The sequence below is a fragment of the Enhydra lutris genome, unplaced genomic scaffold (genome assembly GCF_002288905.1).
Source record: "Enhydra lutris kenyoni isolate GAN:26980312 unplaced genomic scaffold, ASM228890v2 scaffoldscaffold8, whole genome shotgun sequence".
Taxonomy (NCBI): domain Eukaryota; kingdom Metazoa; phylum Chordata; class Mammalia; order Carnivora; family Mustelidae; genus Enhydra; species Enhydra lutris.
The window spans coordinates 2,638,872-2,654,463 of NW_019154092.1; the positions used below are offsets into that span (position 1 = coordinate 2,638,872).

The window sequence follows — 15,592 nt, forward strand, 5'->3', positions numbered from 1 at the left end:
ATTAATTCTAGATGAAGCCCACCCACCTCTGCAGAGAGCACGGGCACAGTTCCTGTGGAGGGCTTCCTCCCGCAGGGCTGAGCCAGCGAGCTGAACTCCCTGGAGCAGAGGGAGGCACTGCGAGGTGAAGGTGCGCTTCTAGACACATCTATCCCAGCACCAGGCCCTGGATGGACGCCGAGCATCCATCTATGTGCTCGCCATTTCCCAGCGGGGACCAGATGGCCAGGCCCGATGCTGGCACATCAGGACCTGGCTACGCCGAAGCCGGGCTGTGCTCCTGAGACGGAGAGCTGTCGCTACCAGAAGACTCTGTTGTAGAGCTGCTGCAGGGAGGTGAGTCCAGGAAATCTGCCTTTTCCTAAACCCCCACTATTTGAGATCATTCTCCCCTCCTGGAATATACTAATGTTCACTTGGAATACTGTTAGTAATTCTTCTGTTTGTTTTTATTATTATCATTATCCTCCAAAACATAACATACAAAGGAAATTCCTGATCAAGATCATACCAGGAGCCCGTCCGAGGACACAATGATCAATACACCTTCTTTCTGCCTGCAGGAGAGACCCCGTGTCTTGCAAGCCCATTAAGGAAAGCAGGCCGATGGGACACCCTCAGATGGCCCGCAGCTCTTCTTTCCTACACTGGAGCGCTTCCTGGGGTGGTGATGACTTCTGAGAGAGTGGTCCCAGTGCGTGGGTCATCGGCACAGGCAGCAGAGCCAGTCTCTAAACCGGAGGCATGAGTGGGCTGTATGTATCTGAGCTGCTGTGCTTTCCCCTTTCTGGGGAAGGAGTGAGGCCAAGGGGCGGGCACGCCACGCTAATTTCCAGGCTTGCTGCCCAGCGGGGATGTCCTGCCAGCTGGGGGCTGCACGGCACACAGGAGCTCTGCCACGTCTAGGGCATCGATTGTGTCCACGCTGCTCACGCCCGCGTCCCCTGTGCCCAGCAGGCCTCCCGGCACATAGTAGGTGCTCAGTAAGTGCTTGTTAAACTCAATGGTGAAGGGTTTCTCCTCACTGTGTCTTCTCTGGTGTTCCGCAAGGTGGGCGCTCCAGCCGAACATCTCCCCGCATTCGTTACATCGGAACGACTTCTCCCCGGAGTGGACTTTCTGATGTTTGATAAGACAGTGATTCTGGCTGAAGGCCTTGCCGCACTCGCCGCACTTGTAGGGCTTCTCCCCGGTGTGGATGCGCTGGTGCACGATGAGCGACGAGTGGCAGCTGAAGGCCTTCCAGCATCGGCTGCAGTCGAAGGGCTTCTCCCCAGTGTGGATGCGCTGGTGCACGATGAGGTAAGAGTGGGAGCTGAAGGCCTTGCCGCACTCGTTGCACTTGAAGGGCTTCTCCCCACTGTGGATGCGCTGGTGCACGACGAGGTAGGAGTGGCAGCTGAAGGCCTTGCCGCACTCACCACACTTGAAGGGTTTCTCACCCGTGTGGATGCGCTGGTGCAGGGTGAGGCGCGAGCGGCTGCTGAAGGCCTTGCCGCACTCGCCGCACTTGAACGGCTTGTCCCCGTTGTGGATCTTCTCATGCACGGTCAGGGACGAGTGGCAGGTGAAGGCCTTGCCGCACGCGCCGCACTGGTAGGGCTTCTCGCCAGTGTGGATGCGCTGGTGGCGGGTCAGGTGCGTCCTCTGGTTGAAGGCCTTGCCGCAGGCGCTGCACTGGTAGGGCTTCTCGCCTGTGTGCACGCGCAGGTGCATGTTGAGCAGCGAGCTGCAGCTGAAGGCCTTCTCGCAGGCACTGCACTTGTAGGGCCGCTCGCCCGTGTGGATCCGGTGGTGCACGTTCAGCGACGAGTGGCAGCTGAAGGCCTTGCCGCACTCGCTGCAGAAGAATGGCTTCTCCCCGGTGTGAATGCGCTGGTGCTCGATGAGGTTGGTGCTCCACGTGAAGGCCTTGCCGCATTCGTGGCACTTGTAGGCTTTCTCTCGGGCGTGCCACCGCCGGTGCAGTGTCAGGGACGAGCTCTGCCGGAAGGCCTTCCCGCACTCGCCACACACGAACAGGCTGTCCCCTGCCGCCACTCCCCGCCGCCGGCTCAAGGGTGGGTGTTTGCTGCGGTCACTGGACTTGCTGGGGCCTCTCCCTGGGCCCCCTCTCTGTCCGCCAGACTGGATGCTTGCGGTGGGCCTGTCAGGAGGGTCTCCTTCTGCAGGAATGGTCTGAGGGGTGAAGAGGGTACACCCAGCGGGGAAATCCTCAGATGCCTTGCAGCTGTGCCAGCGCCCCTCCGGGGGAACGTCCCCCAGGCTGCCCGGCGCTAGCCTCCGCAGCGCAGCTTTGCCTCTTCCTGGAGCAGCCGCCAGGCCCTCGCTGGCCCACTCGCTGCCACTGGAGCTGAGGACGCTGGACCTCCCCAGTGGTTTGGTGATCGGCTCCTGGCAAGGCTCTTCCTTGTAAACACCCTGCTGTTGACACGACTTGTCCTTCACCCCAGGTCCGGGCTCCCCCTCTATAAGAAATGGGAAATGAAATCTTCTGTAAGCCGGTGGAGGCGATGCACGAGAGTCCAGACTGAGGTCTGATGGGGGTTTGGATAAGCACAGAGAGAAGAGGGCAGGCCATTGCCAGAGCTCACGAGGGCCTGAGAGGCAGAGCCCAGGGGCATGCATCTTGAGTGAGATGGGCCACAAGCCCACGAGCGGGGAGGAGGAAAAAGAGACGGGGAGCTCCATATTGAGCCAGGGGGTAAGGGACGGAGCAGGGCTCACGGGGTCTGGCAGGTGGACAGAACTCACTTATTGAGACATCGACTGAGACTGCTGTGTGTCGGAATCGGGTTGGGGCTAGGCGTGAACACGGGGTAAACACAATCCAGAAATGGTAATTACATCTAAATTCTCCCTGGTGCCAGAAGGCAAAAGAATGCCCCCAGACCGCCTCTCTTTGGTTTTTCCTTTGAACGCTTCAAGCTGTAAGTGTGTGCTCTGGCCCTGACACATATGTATGTTTCTTTAAAAGCTCAATTCGTCTCTTGTCAGCTTCACATCCCTGGAGGGCCGTCCCCCTCAGAGCCACCTCTGTGAATGGTGATCCCCACCTCCCTGTACCCCCACACTGACTCTGCCCTCTTCTTGGTGAGGGAGGCCCTGAACCCCAGTTCCAAGCAGACTCCCCACCTTTGTCCATCCAACAAGTGCCACTTGTGAAATGTTTCCAGAGACATGGACATGATTTCTGTTTCCCACCAGTCGAAGGCAGATGTCTTTGCCTGTTTTGCTCACCACTGTATTCCCAGCATGGTTCCCCCCAACATAGTTGGTCTTCTGTGTGTGCTGAAGGAAGGAAGGGAAGCAGGACCATAAGGAGGTGGGGTGGGGGGCGGTCCTGGGAGGCAGGAGTCTGCACATCCTTCCACTGTGCCCCCCACTCACCTGGACAAGCCCCTCCAGGGACTTCTCTGGGCATCCACCAAGGCTCTTCGCCTCGTTCTAGATGGGAGATCACATCCGGCTTGCAGACTGGGGGTCCTGCTTGCAGGGAGAAAGAGGTGTGCTGTAGCTCCCCAGGGCATGGCTGTCCGGGACCCAGTACCTCGAGGTGTGTGCCATCCCCAGGGATGGGGGGGCTCTTACACGCAGAATCCAAACTCATGTGTGTGCTCTGAGGAACCCATGGGTACTGACACCCCCCTGCCCAGTCTCTCTTGGAAAGCTCCAGGCAGGCTGGGCTCTCAGGCCCCTGTCCACCCCCTCCCTCTCTTCTGGCCCACTCCAGGACCAGCCCCACCTCAGGCAAAGATGCTGGCAGTGACATGCACTGTCCAGCCCCAACACGAGTGTAGCGGCCACACACCCCACATCCTGCAGGGCCAGCACCAGGGCTGGTACCACAGGGAGGCTTGGTAATACCTGTGGCATGGCAGAGTGGCTAGACCGCACACTGGGCTTCAAGGAACTGTCTTACCCAGGGCAAGAAGGTTCTGGTAGTTCTCCAGCATCACGTCACGGTACAAGGCCCTCTGAGGGGAGTCTAGCTGGCCCCACTCCTCCTGGGTGAAGTCCACAGCCACATCCTTGAAAGTCACTGATTCCTGGAAGGACAAGCACATTCTCATTCACCCAGGACAGGAATGATTTGGACTGTGTTCATGGTTCCAAGCAAGCCAGATGTCAATTGAGGACCTTGGGGATGAAGGGTTAACCTCTGATGACCCTCTCTTCAGGATGGAAGGTGCTATAGGACGCCATCTATCATATAGCCCTAACATACACAGCATGCCTGGGCCAGGAAGCGCCAAGCAGACCTGGCCTTCTGGACTGGGAGGGCCAAGTGACCTGGCCAGCCTGGGTCCAGGTGCCTGTTGGGCTGGAGGCTGCTGTTAAGTTCTGTGTAAAATGCTATGCTTCCCATGGTTAAGAATGTCAAACTTAAGAACCTGAAAGAATAGTACAAAGAACCCAGAAGCCCTCTTGAAATCTCACCATTGCAAAAGGACCCTACTCTGGAGAGGAAGCCATTATCACACCCTAAGGAAGGAAACCATACTTATCAGCAAGTTTTGTCAGCAAGAGACCAAGGGAGCCACTCTCGGTTCTTCTTGTCTGCCTCCCACACCTTCCCACGGGACCCCTGCTCCCCTGCCCTCCCTGAATCCAAGTACTGACCTGCTTCCACCTTCCCCGGCAGGGGTCACTGACACTTGCATGCACTCCTGTTCTAGAACCCCAGGCTCTTCTGCTGATAGGGCTCCTCACCCACTCTGGAGTCTCCAGGTTGCCATCCCCAATGCTCCTCTTGGTCTCCACACTCCAATCCCACCCTGGGTCCCCCTTGCCAGCAAATAAGCCCTCAAAGCCCATCGGGGTGCCGACCTAAGGTGGTAAGGGTGGTTTGCTCTTCAAAGATGTGGGCGCCCTGGGAGCCTGGCTTAAATCGTAGACAGGGCACGACATTAGACATAAGAATGAAGAATAAATCAAACAGGGGAGGCCTGGCTCCCATCTCCCTGTTTGTTGGGAGTGACTGGCATGCGGCCAAGCTCCCAGGGGTCACCACATTTTTCTGGAAACCCTGGGTCTGCATCAGCACCCATGGTCATACACCGGGGTGTGGAATTTCAAGCCCTGAGATGGCTATCAGACAGTCTTGGGAAGAGAGGGGACATCCTCTGGGGTCACAAGAGATTTGACCTTTAGCTCTAAAAGTGGTTTATACTTTTAGATAGTTCTCAACTTTGCTGCAGACTAAACTGTGTCCCCCTGAAATTCCTATGTGGAAGCCCTCCCTTCCAGCGTGATTGTGTTTGGAGACAGGGTCTTTAGGAGGTAAATGAAGCTACGTGGGGTCATAAAGGTGGGCCCTGATCTGACAAGCCTGGTGGTCTCTGAGAAGAGGACAAAGGCAATCTCTCTCCCCATTGCGAGTTCTGAGGACAGACCACCTGAGAGCATGGTGAGAGCCAGGTGGAGAGCTGCAGCAAACCGGACCCCGACAGCACCCTGATCTCACACTGCTGGCCCCCGGAACTGTGAGGAAATCAATTTCTGTTGTTGAAGCTGCCAAGTCACTGGCATTTTGTTACAGCAACCCGAGCTAAGACAAATGCCGAGCTAAGACAAATGCCACCCTAAAACAGGAGGAAAGATTTTTTTTTTTTTTTTTAAAGATTTTATTTATTATTTATTTGACAGAGAGAGATCACAAGTAGACAGAGAGGCAGGCAGAGAGAGAGAGGGAAGCAGGCTCCCTGTCGAGCAGAGAGCCCGATGCGGGACTCGATCCCAGGACCCTGAGATCATGACCTGAGCCGAAGGCAGCAGCCTAACCCACTGAGCCACCCAGGCACCCGAGGAAAGATTTTTGTACTACACACAAAATACAACTCCAGCTACAGCAAGGATCTAAATGTGGAAGCTTCTGGGAGACGATTCCAAGTCCGTGGCTGGCATGATAGCAAACCTGGAAACCAGGAGGAGAAGATTTACATTTGCTTCCTGAAAGTTTACATTTTCTTTCCTTTCTTTAAGATTTTATTTATTTATTTGAGGGAGAGCACGAGTGAGCAGAGGGGAGAGGGAGAAGTGGACTCCTCACTGAGCACGGAGCCCAATGGGGGACTCGATCCCAGGACCTTGGGATCATGACCTGAGCCAAAGGCAGCGGCTTAACTGACTGAGCCACCCCAGTGCCCTGGAAGTTCATGTTTTCTGCAGGCAACACTGACAAATTGCTATGAAGAAAAAAAGAAAATGGGCCTAGGGTATAAGCAGACAATTCACAGAAGACCGGCAAATCACTAAGCCCATGAGGCGACACTCAGTCATACCAGACATCCTGAAATGCGGAATAAAACAGAAAGATACTGTTTCGCACACAGAAGAGAGGCAAAATGTTTAAAGCCTGCAAATACAAAGTGTGGGCTGGTCCATGGAGAGATGGGATGGTCTTACACCTCCCGACAGGTGTAAGGGGGACAACCATTTTGGAGAGCAAAACATATTCTACTATCGCTAGCAAAAGCTGACATTCCCTGCACCTTGAAAGGCCACTGTGAGATTCCTACCCAGCCTAGAGTGGTTGAGAAAACACTGGAAACATGCTGAACGTCTATCGGGAGCGATGAATATACAACAGGGCACCGTGCAGCACTGAAAATGAGCATGGCAGAGGAACCTGTCCATGGGGAGCTCTTGGGAGCACGGCAGTGGTTACAAAGGCAGCCTGAGGGGACCCATGCCCAGCGTGATGCCCAGCAGTCCCGTGTGGAGGTTACAAATACTCCAATGTGCATCTAGCTCCGCTGTCTGCTGGGTAAGGGCGCAGGCTCTGAGCCTAGTGGCCCAGGTGGGCTCCCCATCTTGTTCTTACTAGCTATGAGTTGGGGGTGCCTCAGTTGCCTCGTCTGCTAATCGTTCATGTCATTGCATCACAGTGAGGATTCAATGAATTACTACTACATGTGAAGCGCTCATCCAAGGGCCTGGCAGACAGCAGGTGTCCTCTGGTGTTTGCTGTTAGTCACCGTCCTCTGAAACTGTCATAGACTGAGGAGGGCAGGAGAGGAGGGAGATCCTGCCTTTACCTGCAATATTTTGTTTTGTTTTGTTTTAGGATTTTATTTATTTAACAGACAGAGATCACAAGTAGGCAGAGAGGCAGGCAGAGAGGGTCGGGGGAAGCAGGCTCCCTGCTGAGCAGAGAGTCCGATGCGGGGCTCAATCCCAGGACCCTGAGATCATGACCTGAGCCGAAGGCAGAGGCTTAACCCACTGGGCCACCCAGGCACCCACAATGTTTTGTTTTTTAAAAGGATTTGGAACAAATATGACAAAAGGTAGACATTAATTTTGCAAAACAGGTACATGGAAAGTTGTTATTATTCTGTTTAACTGTTTCAAATTTAAAAAAAAGAAAAAGCCACTCGAAAAGGAAGAAATGCAAATTTCCAACAGACGATGCAAGACTAATGATTTCTTGTCAGGAAAATGGAAATCAAAACAAAAATAAGGTCATGCGTTTTTCCCTATCAGAGCAGCACTAATTAAAACCTGGGATCTCGGCCGTGAGTAAGCATTTTTGTCAGGAGTGGGAACTGTTACACCCTTCTGGGTACTTATACTACAGAAACAAAAGTTCCTGCACATAAGGAAGCAAATGCAAGGCAGGATATCGCAGCACTGTACTTACCCCAAACCAACCAACCAACCAAGATATTAGGACAGCAGGCTAAATTAGGGCACATGCACACAGGCAGACCATGGAAAATAATGCAGCTAGCCCAAGACATGCGTTGTATGTTACACTAAGTGAAGGAGGCCAGAAAAAGGTGGCCACATACTATATGATCTCATTAATGTGCAATGCCCAGAATAAGCAAATAGAGAGAGGCAAAAAGCAAATGAGCGGTTGCTGAGAGCTAGAGTGACTGCTGATGGGCACGGGGGTTCTTTCTGGGTAAGGAAATGGACTGTGGTGACAGCTGCTCTACATGAGTGCACTCAAAACCACCGAACAGGACGCTTGTCAAGGATGGATTTTATGGTATGTGAATTACATGTCAACTTGAACACAGGACAGCACTGGAATGTATACAGTATGATCCCATTTTTAAAACAATATGCTTAAGCCTATGTACGTTGGAGTCTGAGTATGAGAACAAGGGGAGAGATGTGGGAGTCAATGTCAAAACTGGGGACACTGGTTGCCTTAGGGGACTGTGACCATAGGTATGGGGAAAGGAGGAGATTAGTGATAGACTGTGCTGTGGGACTTTGTTACAAAGCAAATACCGGTTTGATAAATTTTTAAAAAATTACTTTTCGAAGAAGAAGGAATTAAAAGCAGAGCAGTGGTTAGCTGCACCATTTTGGTCTAGATACCTAGTTTGCTCAAGCCTCAGTTTCTCCAGCTAGTGAAAGGACTGGGAGCAGTGGGGCCCCCTGAGGTCGAGAAGAAAAGGAAGTGGGGTAGAAGTATGCCAGTCTTGGGTATCAAGGAAAGGACCCAGCATCTGTCAGTCCACACTTGGCCATCTCCTACCCACTGGCTGCGCACACCAAGAAGCTGGAAACCCGACCCCACCCGAAGAGTTGGGAGAAAACAAAGAGCAGACTGGGCCGTGTCCAGAATCGTGACAGGGATGTCTATGGTCTCAGGCATTAGAGGAGGGGTGGACCACAGCAGAGAGGCCAAGGGCACAAAAATGGGGTGAGTTGGGCTTCAGCAGTACAGTGAACCGAGGTGGCAGAGGTGTGTGTCCTGAGACTTCATGCTCTTGGAGCTTTGGCGTCCTAGGAGGAGCGGTAGGGGGTGCCGCTGTGGGCCAGACTGGGAAGACAAGTACTCCAAGGTCCAGATCCTTGTACTCTGCAGCAGGATGGACAGAGGGAAGGCGGGAGAGAAGGACAACAGCTTCTGAGTGTGGGCTGGAGGACTGAAGCAGCAGCCTGGTCAAAACTGGGTTTCCTGTTCTGCTGCCAGACAGAAAACAGTAACAAGGACCACATGTGCCCTCTTACCTCAAACAACTAGTAAACTGGGCAAAACGTATAAAACAATGATTGATTTCAAGACACTGGACAAGCTACAGTTCAGAACACAGACCGCTGAGAGAAGGGAAACAAAATGAGCCCTACAACCAACCCCTTCCTACCCGGAAGCAGTTTCCAGACTGCTGTGTGAGCAGGTGGAACCCAGATGGGCCTGTGGTCTCACCAAGCTGAAGAAGAACAGGGTTCAGAGAGTCCAGGAGATTAAATCTCTAGGGCAACATGCCAGAGGAGAGGGAGTTTCACAGACTCAGATCTCTGGATCCACTTGAGACTGAGGACCGACAGGCATGTGCCTGGGAAGAAACAACCCCAAATCAGGAAAAGAAACACGAAACATGAGAAAGAAGTAGGCAGAACAACCATTAAAACTCACATAAGGCTGGGAGTAGTTTATGTTCTGACCAGCCAGAGAGAACGTCCTCCTGCTATATGGGCACTGAGTAAAGTCCCCAGGAAAGGAGAGCATCAGTGATCGGACAAAATTAGCCCAAGACTAAAGATTTCTCTGGCTCCACCTTTTTAAAAAGATTTTATTTGACACAGAGAGAGAGAGAGAGCACAAGCAGGGGGAGCAGCAGGTAGAAGGAGAAGCAGGCTCCCCATGAGCAGAGAACCCAATGTGGGGCTCAATCCAAGGACCCTGGGATCATGACCTGAGTTGATGGCAGATGCTTAACCAACTGAGCCACTCAGGTGGCCCCTCTGGCCCTACCTGAACAAAACCTAAAGAGCAAGCCTTGAAAGGATCCATCTGATACTAAGTAATTTCACTGCATCCCAGAACAAATTCCTGAAATATTTAAGAAACTCCCAAAAAGCCAATACTCAACAAAGTAAAATTCACTCCAGCATCTAATAAAGTAACTAAAAGGAAAAAAACAAGTTAATAAAATCAGAGAAATTAAGAGTATACTAAAATAGTATTTGTGGGGGCGCCTGGGTGGCTCAGTGGGTTAAAGACTCTGCCTTTGGCTCAGGTCGTGATCCCAGGGTGCTGGGATCGAGCCCCACATCAGGCTCTCTGCTCAGCGGGAGGCCTGCTTCCCCGCCCCCCCCCTGCCTGCCTCTCTGACAGATCTCTGTCTGTCAAATAAATAAATAAAATCTTTAAAAAAAATAGTATTTGTTTACCTCAAAAGAATGCATTAAGGGAGAAATGAACAAAAGAGACACAAGACGTATAGAAAATCAATAACAAAATTGCAGATGTAAATCCAGCCATATCAGTAATTATATTAAATGTGAATGGTCTTAATACTCCAATTGGAAATTAGAGATTGTCAAATTGAATTTAAAAATTAACACCTGACCATGCATCAGGTACAGAAAACTACTTTAAATTAATATTTTAGGATTTTACTTATTTACTTGTCAGAAAGAGAGTACGAGCAGGGAGGGTAGCAGGTGGAGCAGGCAGAGGGAGAAGCAGGCTCCCCGTCGAGCAAGGAGCCCAATGTGGAACTCAATCCCAGGATCCTGGGATCACGACCCGAGCCAAAGGAAGATTCCCAATCAACCGAGCCACCCAGGCATCCCAGAAATCTCTTTTATAACAAAGAGAAAGGTAGATAAGAAGTGGGAGAATGGGAAAAGATATACTCTGCAAATACTAATCAAAAGAAAGCTGAAGTGGCAGTATTAACATTAGACAAAACAGATTTCAAAGCAAAGGACATCATCAGAGACAAAAAAGCTGTTATATAATAATCATTACATGGTTATGTCACAGTCATTATCACAACAGCAATTCATTAAGAGCTCACAACAATCTTAAATGTAGATGTTCCTACTAACAGAGCTTCAAGATACATAAAGCAAAAACTTGATAGAACTGAAGAGAAATAGACGAACCCATGATTATACTTGGTAATTTCAACAGTAATTTCTCTCAATAATTGATACAACACATAAGCAGAAAATATGTAAGGTTACAGAACAATTGATTAACACATCATTCAACTTGACTTAATTGACATTTGCAGAACACTCTAGCTGACAAAAGCAGAAGGTACATTCTTTTCAAGTGCATACAGAACATTCAAAAATAAACCACATTCTGGGCAATAAAATAAATCTTAGCAGATTTGAAAAAATTCAAATCATAGAACATTCCTTCTCTACCTACAACAGAATTAAATTAGAAATCTGTAATAGAAAGATACCTAGAAAATATCCTCCAAATATCTGGAAATTAAACAACACATTCCTAAAACATACATGGTTGAAGAAGAAATCACAACAGAAACTGGAACTATTTTGAACTGAATAAAAATGAAAATACAATACAAAATTTGTGGGATGTAGAAGGCAGTGCTTAGAAGGAAAATTTATAGCACTGGATGCTACAGGAAAAAAGAAGAAAGGTGTCTTTAGACAAATCTGAGATTAAGATCAGTATCTGAGTTTCAACTTTAAGAAACCAAAAAAAGTAAAGAAATAATAAGGATCTGAAATAAATAAAATAGGAATAGAAAAGCAATAGAGAAAATCAATGAAACCAAAAGATGGCTCTTGGAAATTATCAATAAAATCGCCAATTAAATATACATTTACTATTTGACTCAGCAATTCCACTTAGATATTCATTCAAGAGAAATTAAAACACATGTCTATCCTTGTACTCAAACATTTATAGCAGGTTTACTTGTAATAGCCAAAACTTAGAAACAACCTAATGTCCCCTAATGAACAAACTGTAAATACCCATTTACAGTGGTGTTTTGTGCTGAGCTGTCACCCCTCCAAATTCATATGCTGAAGCCCTAGCCCACAGGACCTCAGAAAAATGACTATACTTGGAGATAGGGTCTTTAAAGAGATAATTAAGGTAAAATGAGGTCATTATGATGAGCCATCAACCAACAGGACTGATGTCCTTATTAAGAAAAAGGAAATTTGGAGCCAGACATGTACAGAGAAAGTCCATGCATGTGAAAACACTGGGAGAAGGTACTTTCATAAACCAAGAAGAGAGGCCTCAGAAGAAACCAAACCTGCTGACATCTTGATATTGAACTTCCAGACAATAAATTTCTGTTGTTTAAGCCATCTATAGGACTTTGGCAAGGCAGCCTTTGTGAACTTAATACAAATAGTATACTACTCACCAATAAAAAGGAACAAACTACTGATTCACATAAAGACATGTACTCAAAAGCATTACACTACGTGGGGCACCTGGCTGGTTCAGTTAGTAGAGCAAGTGACTCTTGATCTCTGGGTTGTGGGTTCGAGCCCCACATTGGGTGTAGAGATTACTTAAACATAAAATCTTTAAAAAAAAGAAACCAAAGACTACATACTATATATTTCCATAAGAAATTCTTAAAAAGGCAAAATTGTGGTTGCCAAAGAGTGGGGGGAGAGGGCTGACTCCAAAGGGGCATGAGGGAACTTTTTGGGTGATGGAAACATTCTAGGTTATGATTGTGGTGCTGGTTACACAACTGTACGCATTTGTCAAAACTCATCAAATCCTCTACTTAAAATCGGAGAACTTTACTGTATACAAATTATACCTCAATAAATGTGATCCAAAAAACCCACTGGGTTTCAGGGAGATGAGAAGGTGGGGGTGATGACACATGCTGAGAACATGCCATAACTGACGCAGGCAAGAATGAAGCATCATGGTCATGGCACTGGCAGAGGAAAGGAAAAACATGGGCAGAAACAAAGCTCCAGAGGTGTCAGAATGTGGCTGGAGAAAGGGGGCTATCAGAGGCTACATGGCTTCTGTGTGGGGGTGTCAACTGGCAAGGGCAGGGTAGGATCTAAGCCTTGCACTGACCTGTCTGGGGGTTATTCCCCCTGGGAGAAGCCCATGTCCCTTGCATCTCCATTCTGTAGGACAGGAAAGAAATCCCAGGGGGCAGGTAGGTATGGGAATCAAATGCAGATCTGTGGCAATAAAACTAGTGGGGAAGGGGTGCCTGGGTGGCTCAGTGGGTTAAGCCTCTGCCTTTGGCTCAGGTCACATGGTCTCAGGGTCCTGGGATTGAGCCCCGCATGGGGCTCTCTGCTCAGCAGGGAGCCTGCTTCCCCCCAACCCTCTCTGCCTACTTGTGATCTCTCTCCCTCTGTCGAATAAATAAATAAAATCTTTAAAAATAAATAATTAAGGGGCGCCTGGGTGGCTCAGTGGTTAAAGCCTCTGCCTTCGGCTCAGGTCATGATCTCGGGGTCCTGGGATGGAGTCCCGCATCAGGCTCTCTGCTCAGCGGGGAGCCTGCCTCCTCCTCCTGTCTCTCTCTGCCTGCCTCTCTGCCTACTTGTGATCTCTCTGTCAAATAAATAAAAAAAATCTTTAAAAAAAAATAATTAATTAATTAATTAAATAAAGCTAGTGGGGAAGTCAGAACAGATTGCGTGGGATGTCCCAGGAAAGCAAAACACTTGACTGTGAGTCTGAGTGGGACTGCCAGGGGAGAAGAGTACTTAGGAGAGGAGGACCAGTTACTCAAGGTTCTAGGAAGCTGATCTTTTAGGAATAACACCTATGCACAAGAAGGGTAATACCTTGAGGCAGTCACTCACAAGCACATGCACAGACATGCACATGCACTTTTTGCTGAACCATTTGAAGGTAAGTTGCAGATATCATGACATCTCATACTATGGGCTTCACCTTGACTATCTTATTCTTTTACCCAATTACAGTGGGATCATCACACCCAAAAAATTTAGTGATGATCTAAGATAAATCCATTTTCAAGTTTCCTCAGTTGTCCCAAACTGCCTTTGAGTTTTTTGATCTATGGCCTGTCAAAGATCATGTACCACATCTGACTGTCACGTCTCCTGAGTGTATGCTAGAACAACAGAGCATTCTGACACATTACAGAAACCAGCCATATCTCATAATGTGTTTTATAGTTATTTCTATTTTTCTATAATCAGACCCCTTTCAATGGGCGGTAAACAGAATCACAAAATCCTGAGTCAAAGGACCCTCAACCCTCCAAACTTTTTCATTACTGCAATCTCCTCTTATCATCTGTATCCTTTTAAATACTGTGAGGGATGAGGATGGTTTAGGTGGTAAACAAATGAGATTCAAAACCCAAAGTCTGTGAGAAGAGGGATTTGGGCTCTACTTAGCTGCGGAAGTGGTCCCAGGGCCAGCTTCCCTTGCTGGGTTCCCAGATCCTCTAAAATTCCAGGTTTTTCCTTGACAGCCCCATTACAGGGTCACTGCACAGAGGAAAAGGACACAGGGACGCACCCCCTACCATCGCTCTTACCCTGGTGCTGCAACACAGCCTTCCTTCAGCACTTTCACTCCCCTACCTGATTCCATCCCAGAAAACTCCCCCAGATGAGGACCATCCCCTAGGTCTGCATGTGGAGATGACAGAAGTGATTTCATGTGAGCTGTCATCTACATGCTTGGGTTCCATTAAAACCACTCCTCAGAGCTCCTGCTATAGTGCTGGGCAAATGACCCACCCACTGGGCTGAAGGAAGCTGGAAGGGACACTCACTTCAAGGGCACACCCAGACTCTCTTCAGTTGGAGCTCTTCCCATGCCCAGAACTTCCTGAGGAAGGGACAGCAGGCCCCCGGATTAGAAGCGGCGGCAAAGGGGTCTTTGGATGACTGAAAATCACGGGCAGGGGTAAAATGCCAACCCTCTTCATAAAGAACGAGATGTTCAGAAGGAAGAAAAGACAACCACTCACCTTGGACCTGGCTTCCGGGAGACCCTGACCCAATTTATCCTCTGGATTTTTTCTGAGGGTAAGAGTAGGCTCCTGAGAGGACAGAGCTGGGGAGGAGAAATTGAGTCAAAGGGGCTGTTAGCCATAGCCCATAGCCACCAGGTGCATGCCTGAGCTAAAGCCCATTCCACCCCCAGAGAGCAGTCAGGAACCGCCCCCCCGCAGGTGGGGTGGGGAGCGAGCCCCAATATCGGGCACAATCTGAAGGAAAAACTGCCATTCCCTTCCTCTTCAGCATGCTGGAGCAGTGGAAACAAGCGGATGTGCACGGTGAAGAGGCAGGAGGCCTGACTCGGCTAGGTGCTTTTGGGAAACCAGCCTGACCTCTCTGAGTGTCAGTCTCCTCAACTGCAAGTCCACAGCCCCAGTGACTAGAAGAGCCAACTGTACCTGTCTCCTGGGGCTTCGGGGCAGGGGTCTCCATGGCGCCCCTCGGCAGCGTTCCCCGGAGGCGTGGGCAGCTCTGAAGCCTCCTGGGCCCCAGGCCAGGCCCAGAGGCGCCGGTCCTGCTCCTGGGGCTCAGGGACAGCCTGAAGGGGAGCCTCGGGGGGTAGCACACGCACTCCCGGCTGCACCGTCACCGCGCGCGGGCCCCACCCCCCCACGGTCGGGGTCAGGCAGGCTCAGCAAGCGCCCCACACTCCAGGCTGCGCTCACGCCCCATAGCCCGCGCCCCACGCAGCCAGTCACACACTCCGCCCGGGACACTGTGGGCCGGGACCTGGGCCGGCCTCAGACTCAGCCGTCAGGAGCCAGCGGCCGCACAGGGCGGCCGGCAGACAGGCCCCGAGGAGAACGGACAGACCGACGGACGGTCGGAAGGATGCGCGAGCAAGCGGACCGGCCTCTCACAAAAGCCGACC

The 15,592-nt window shown here is 50.2% G+C and overlaps 1 protein-coding gene across 1 annotated transcript; it reads right to left on the reverse strand.

Annotated features, from left to right (window-relative positions):
- Nucleotides 1-414: 414 nt before the first annotated feature.
- LOC111142500 (zinc finger protein 74) lies at nt 415-15,299 on the reverse strand. Its single transcript, XM_022495718.1, has 5 exons — nt 15,120-15,299; nt 14,691-14,776; nt 3,923-4,049; nt 3,391-3,486; nt 415-2,468 (listed from the first exon to the last, which is right to left on the reverse strand). Exons 1-5 carry the CDS (start codon nt 15,151-15,153, stop codon nt 826-828), a joined length of 1,986 nt encoding a protein of 661 aa, XP_022351426.1. The 5' UTR covers nt 15,154-15,299; the 3' UTR covers nt 415-825.
- Nucleotides 15,300-15,592: the final 293 nt, after the last annotated feature.

What these genes read in the sequence shown, in the direction of transcription:
- LOC111142500 (XM_022495718.1), bottom strand. Translation starts at nt 15,153, where the DNA reads ATGGAGACCCCTGCCCCGAAGCCCCAGGAGACAG. An exon ending in CCAGAACCTTCTTGCCCTGG is followed by an intron (nt 3,487 to 3,922) that starts GTAAGACAGTTC and finishes CCCTGCAAGCAG; the next exon opens with GACCCCCAGTCTGCAAGCCG. An exon ending in CCCTGGAGGGGCTTGTCCAG is followed by an intron (nt 2,469 to 3,390) that starts GTGAGTGGGGGG and finishes CATTTCTTATAG; the next exon opens with AGGGGGAGCCCGGACCTGGG.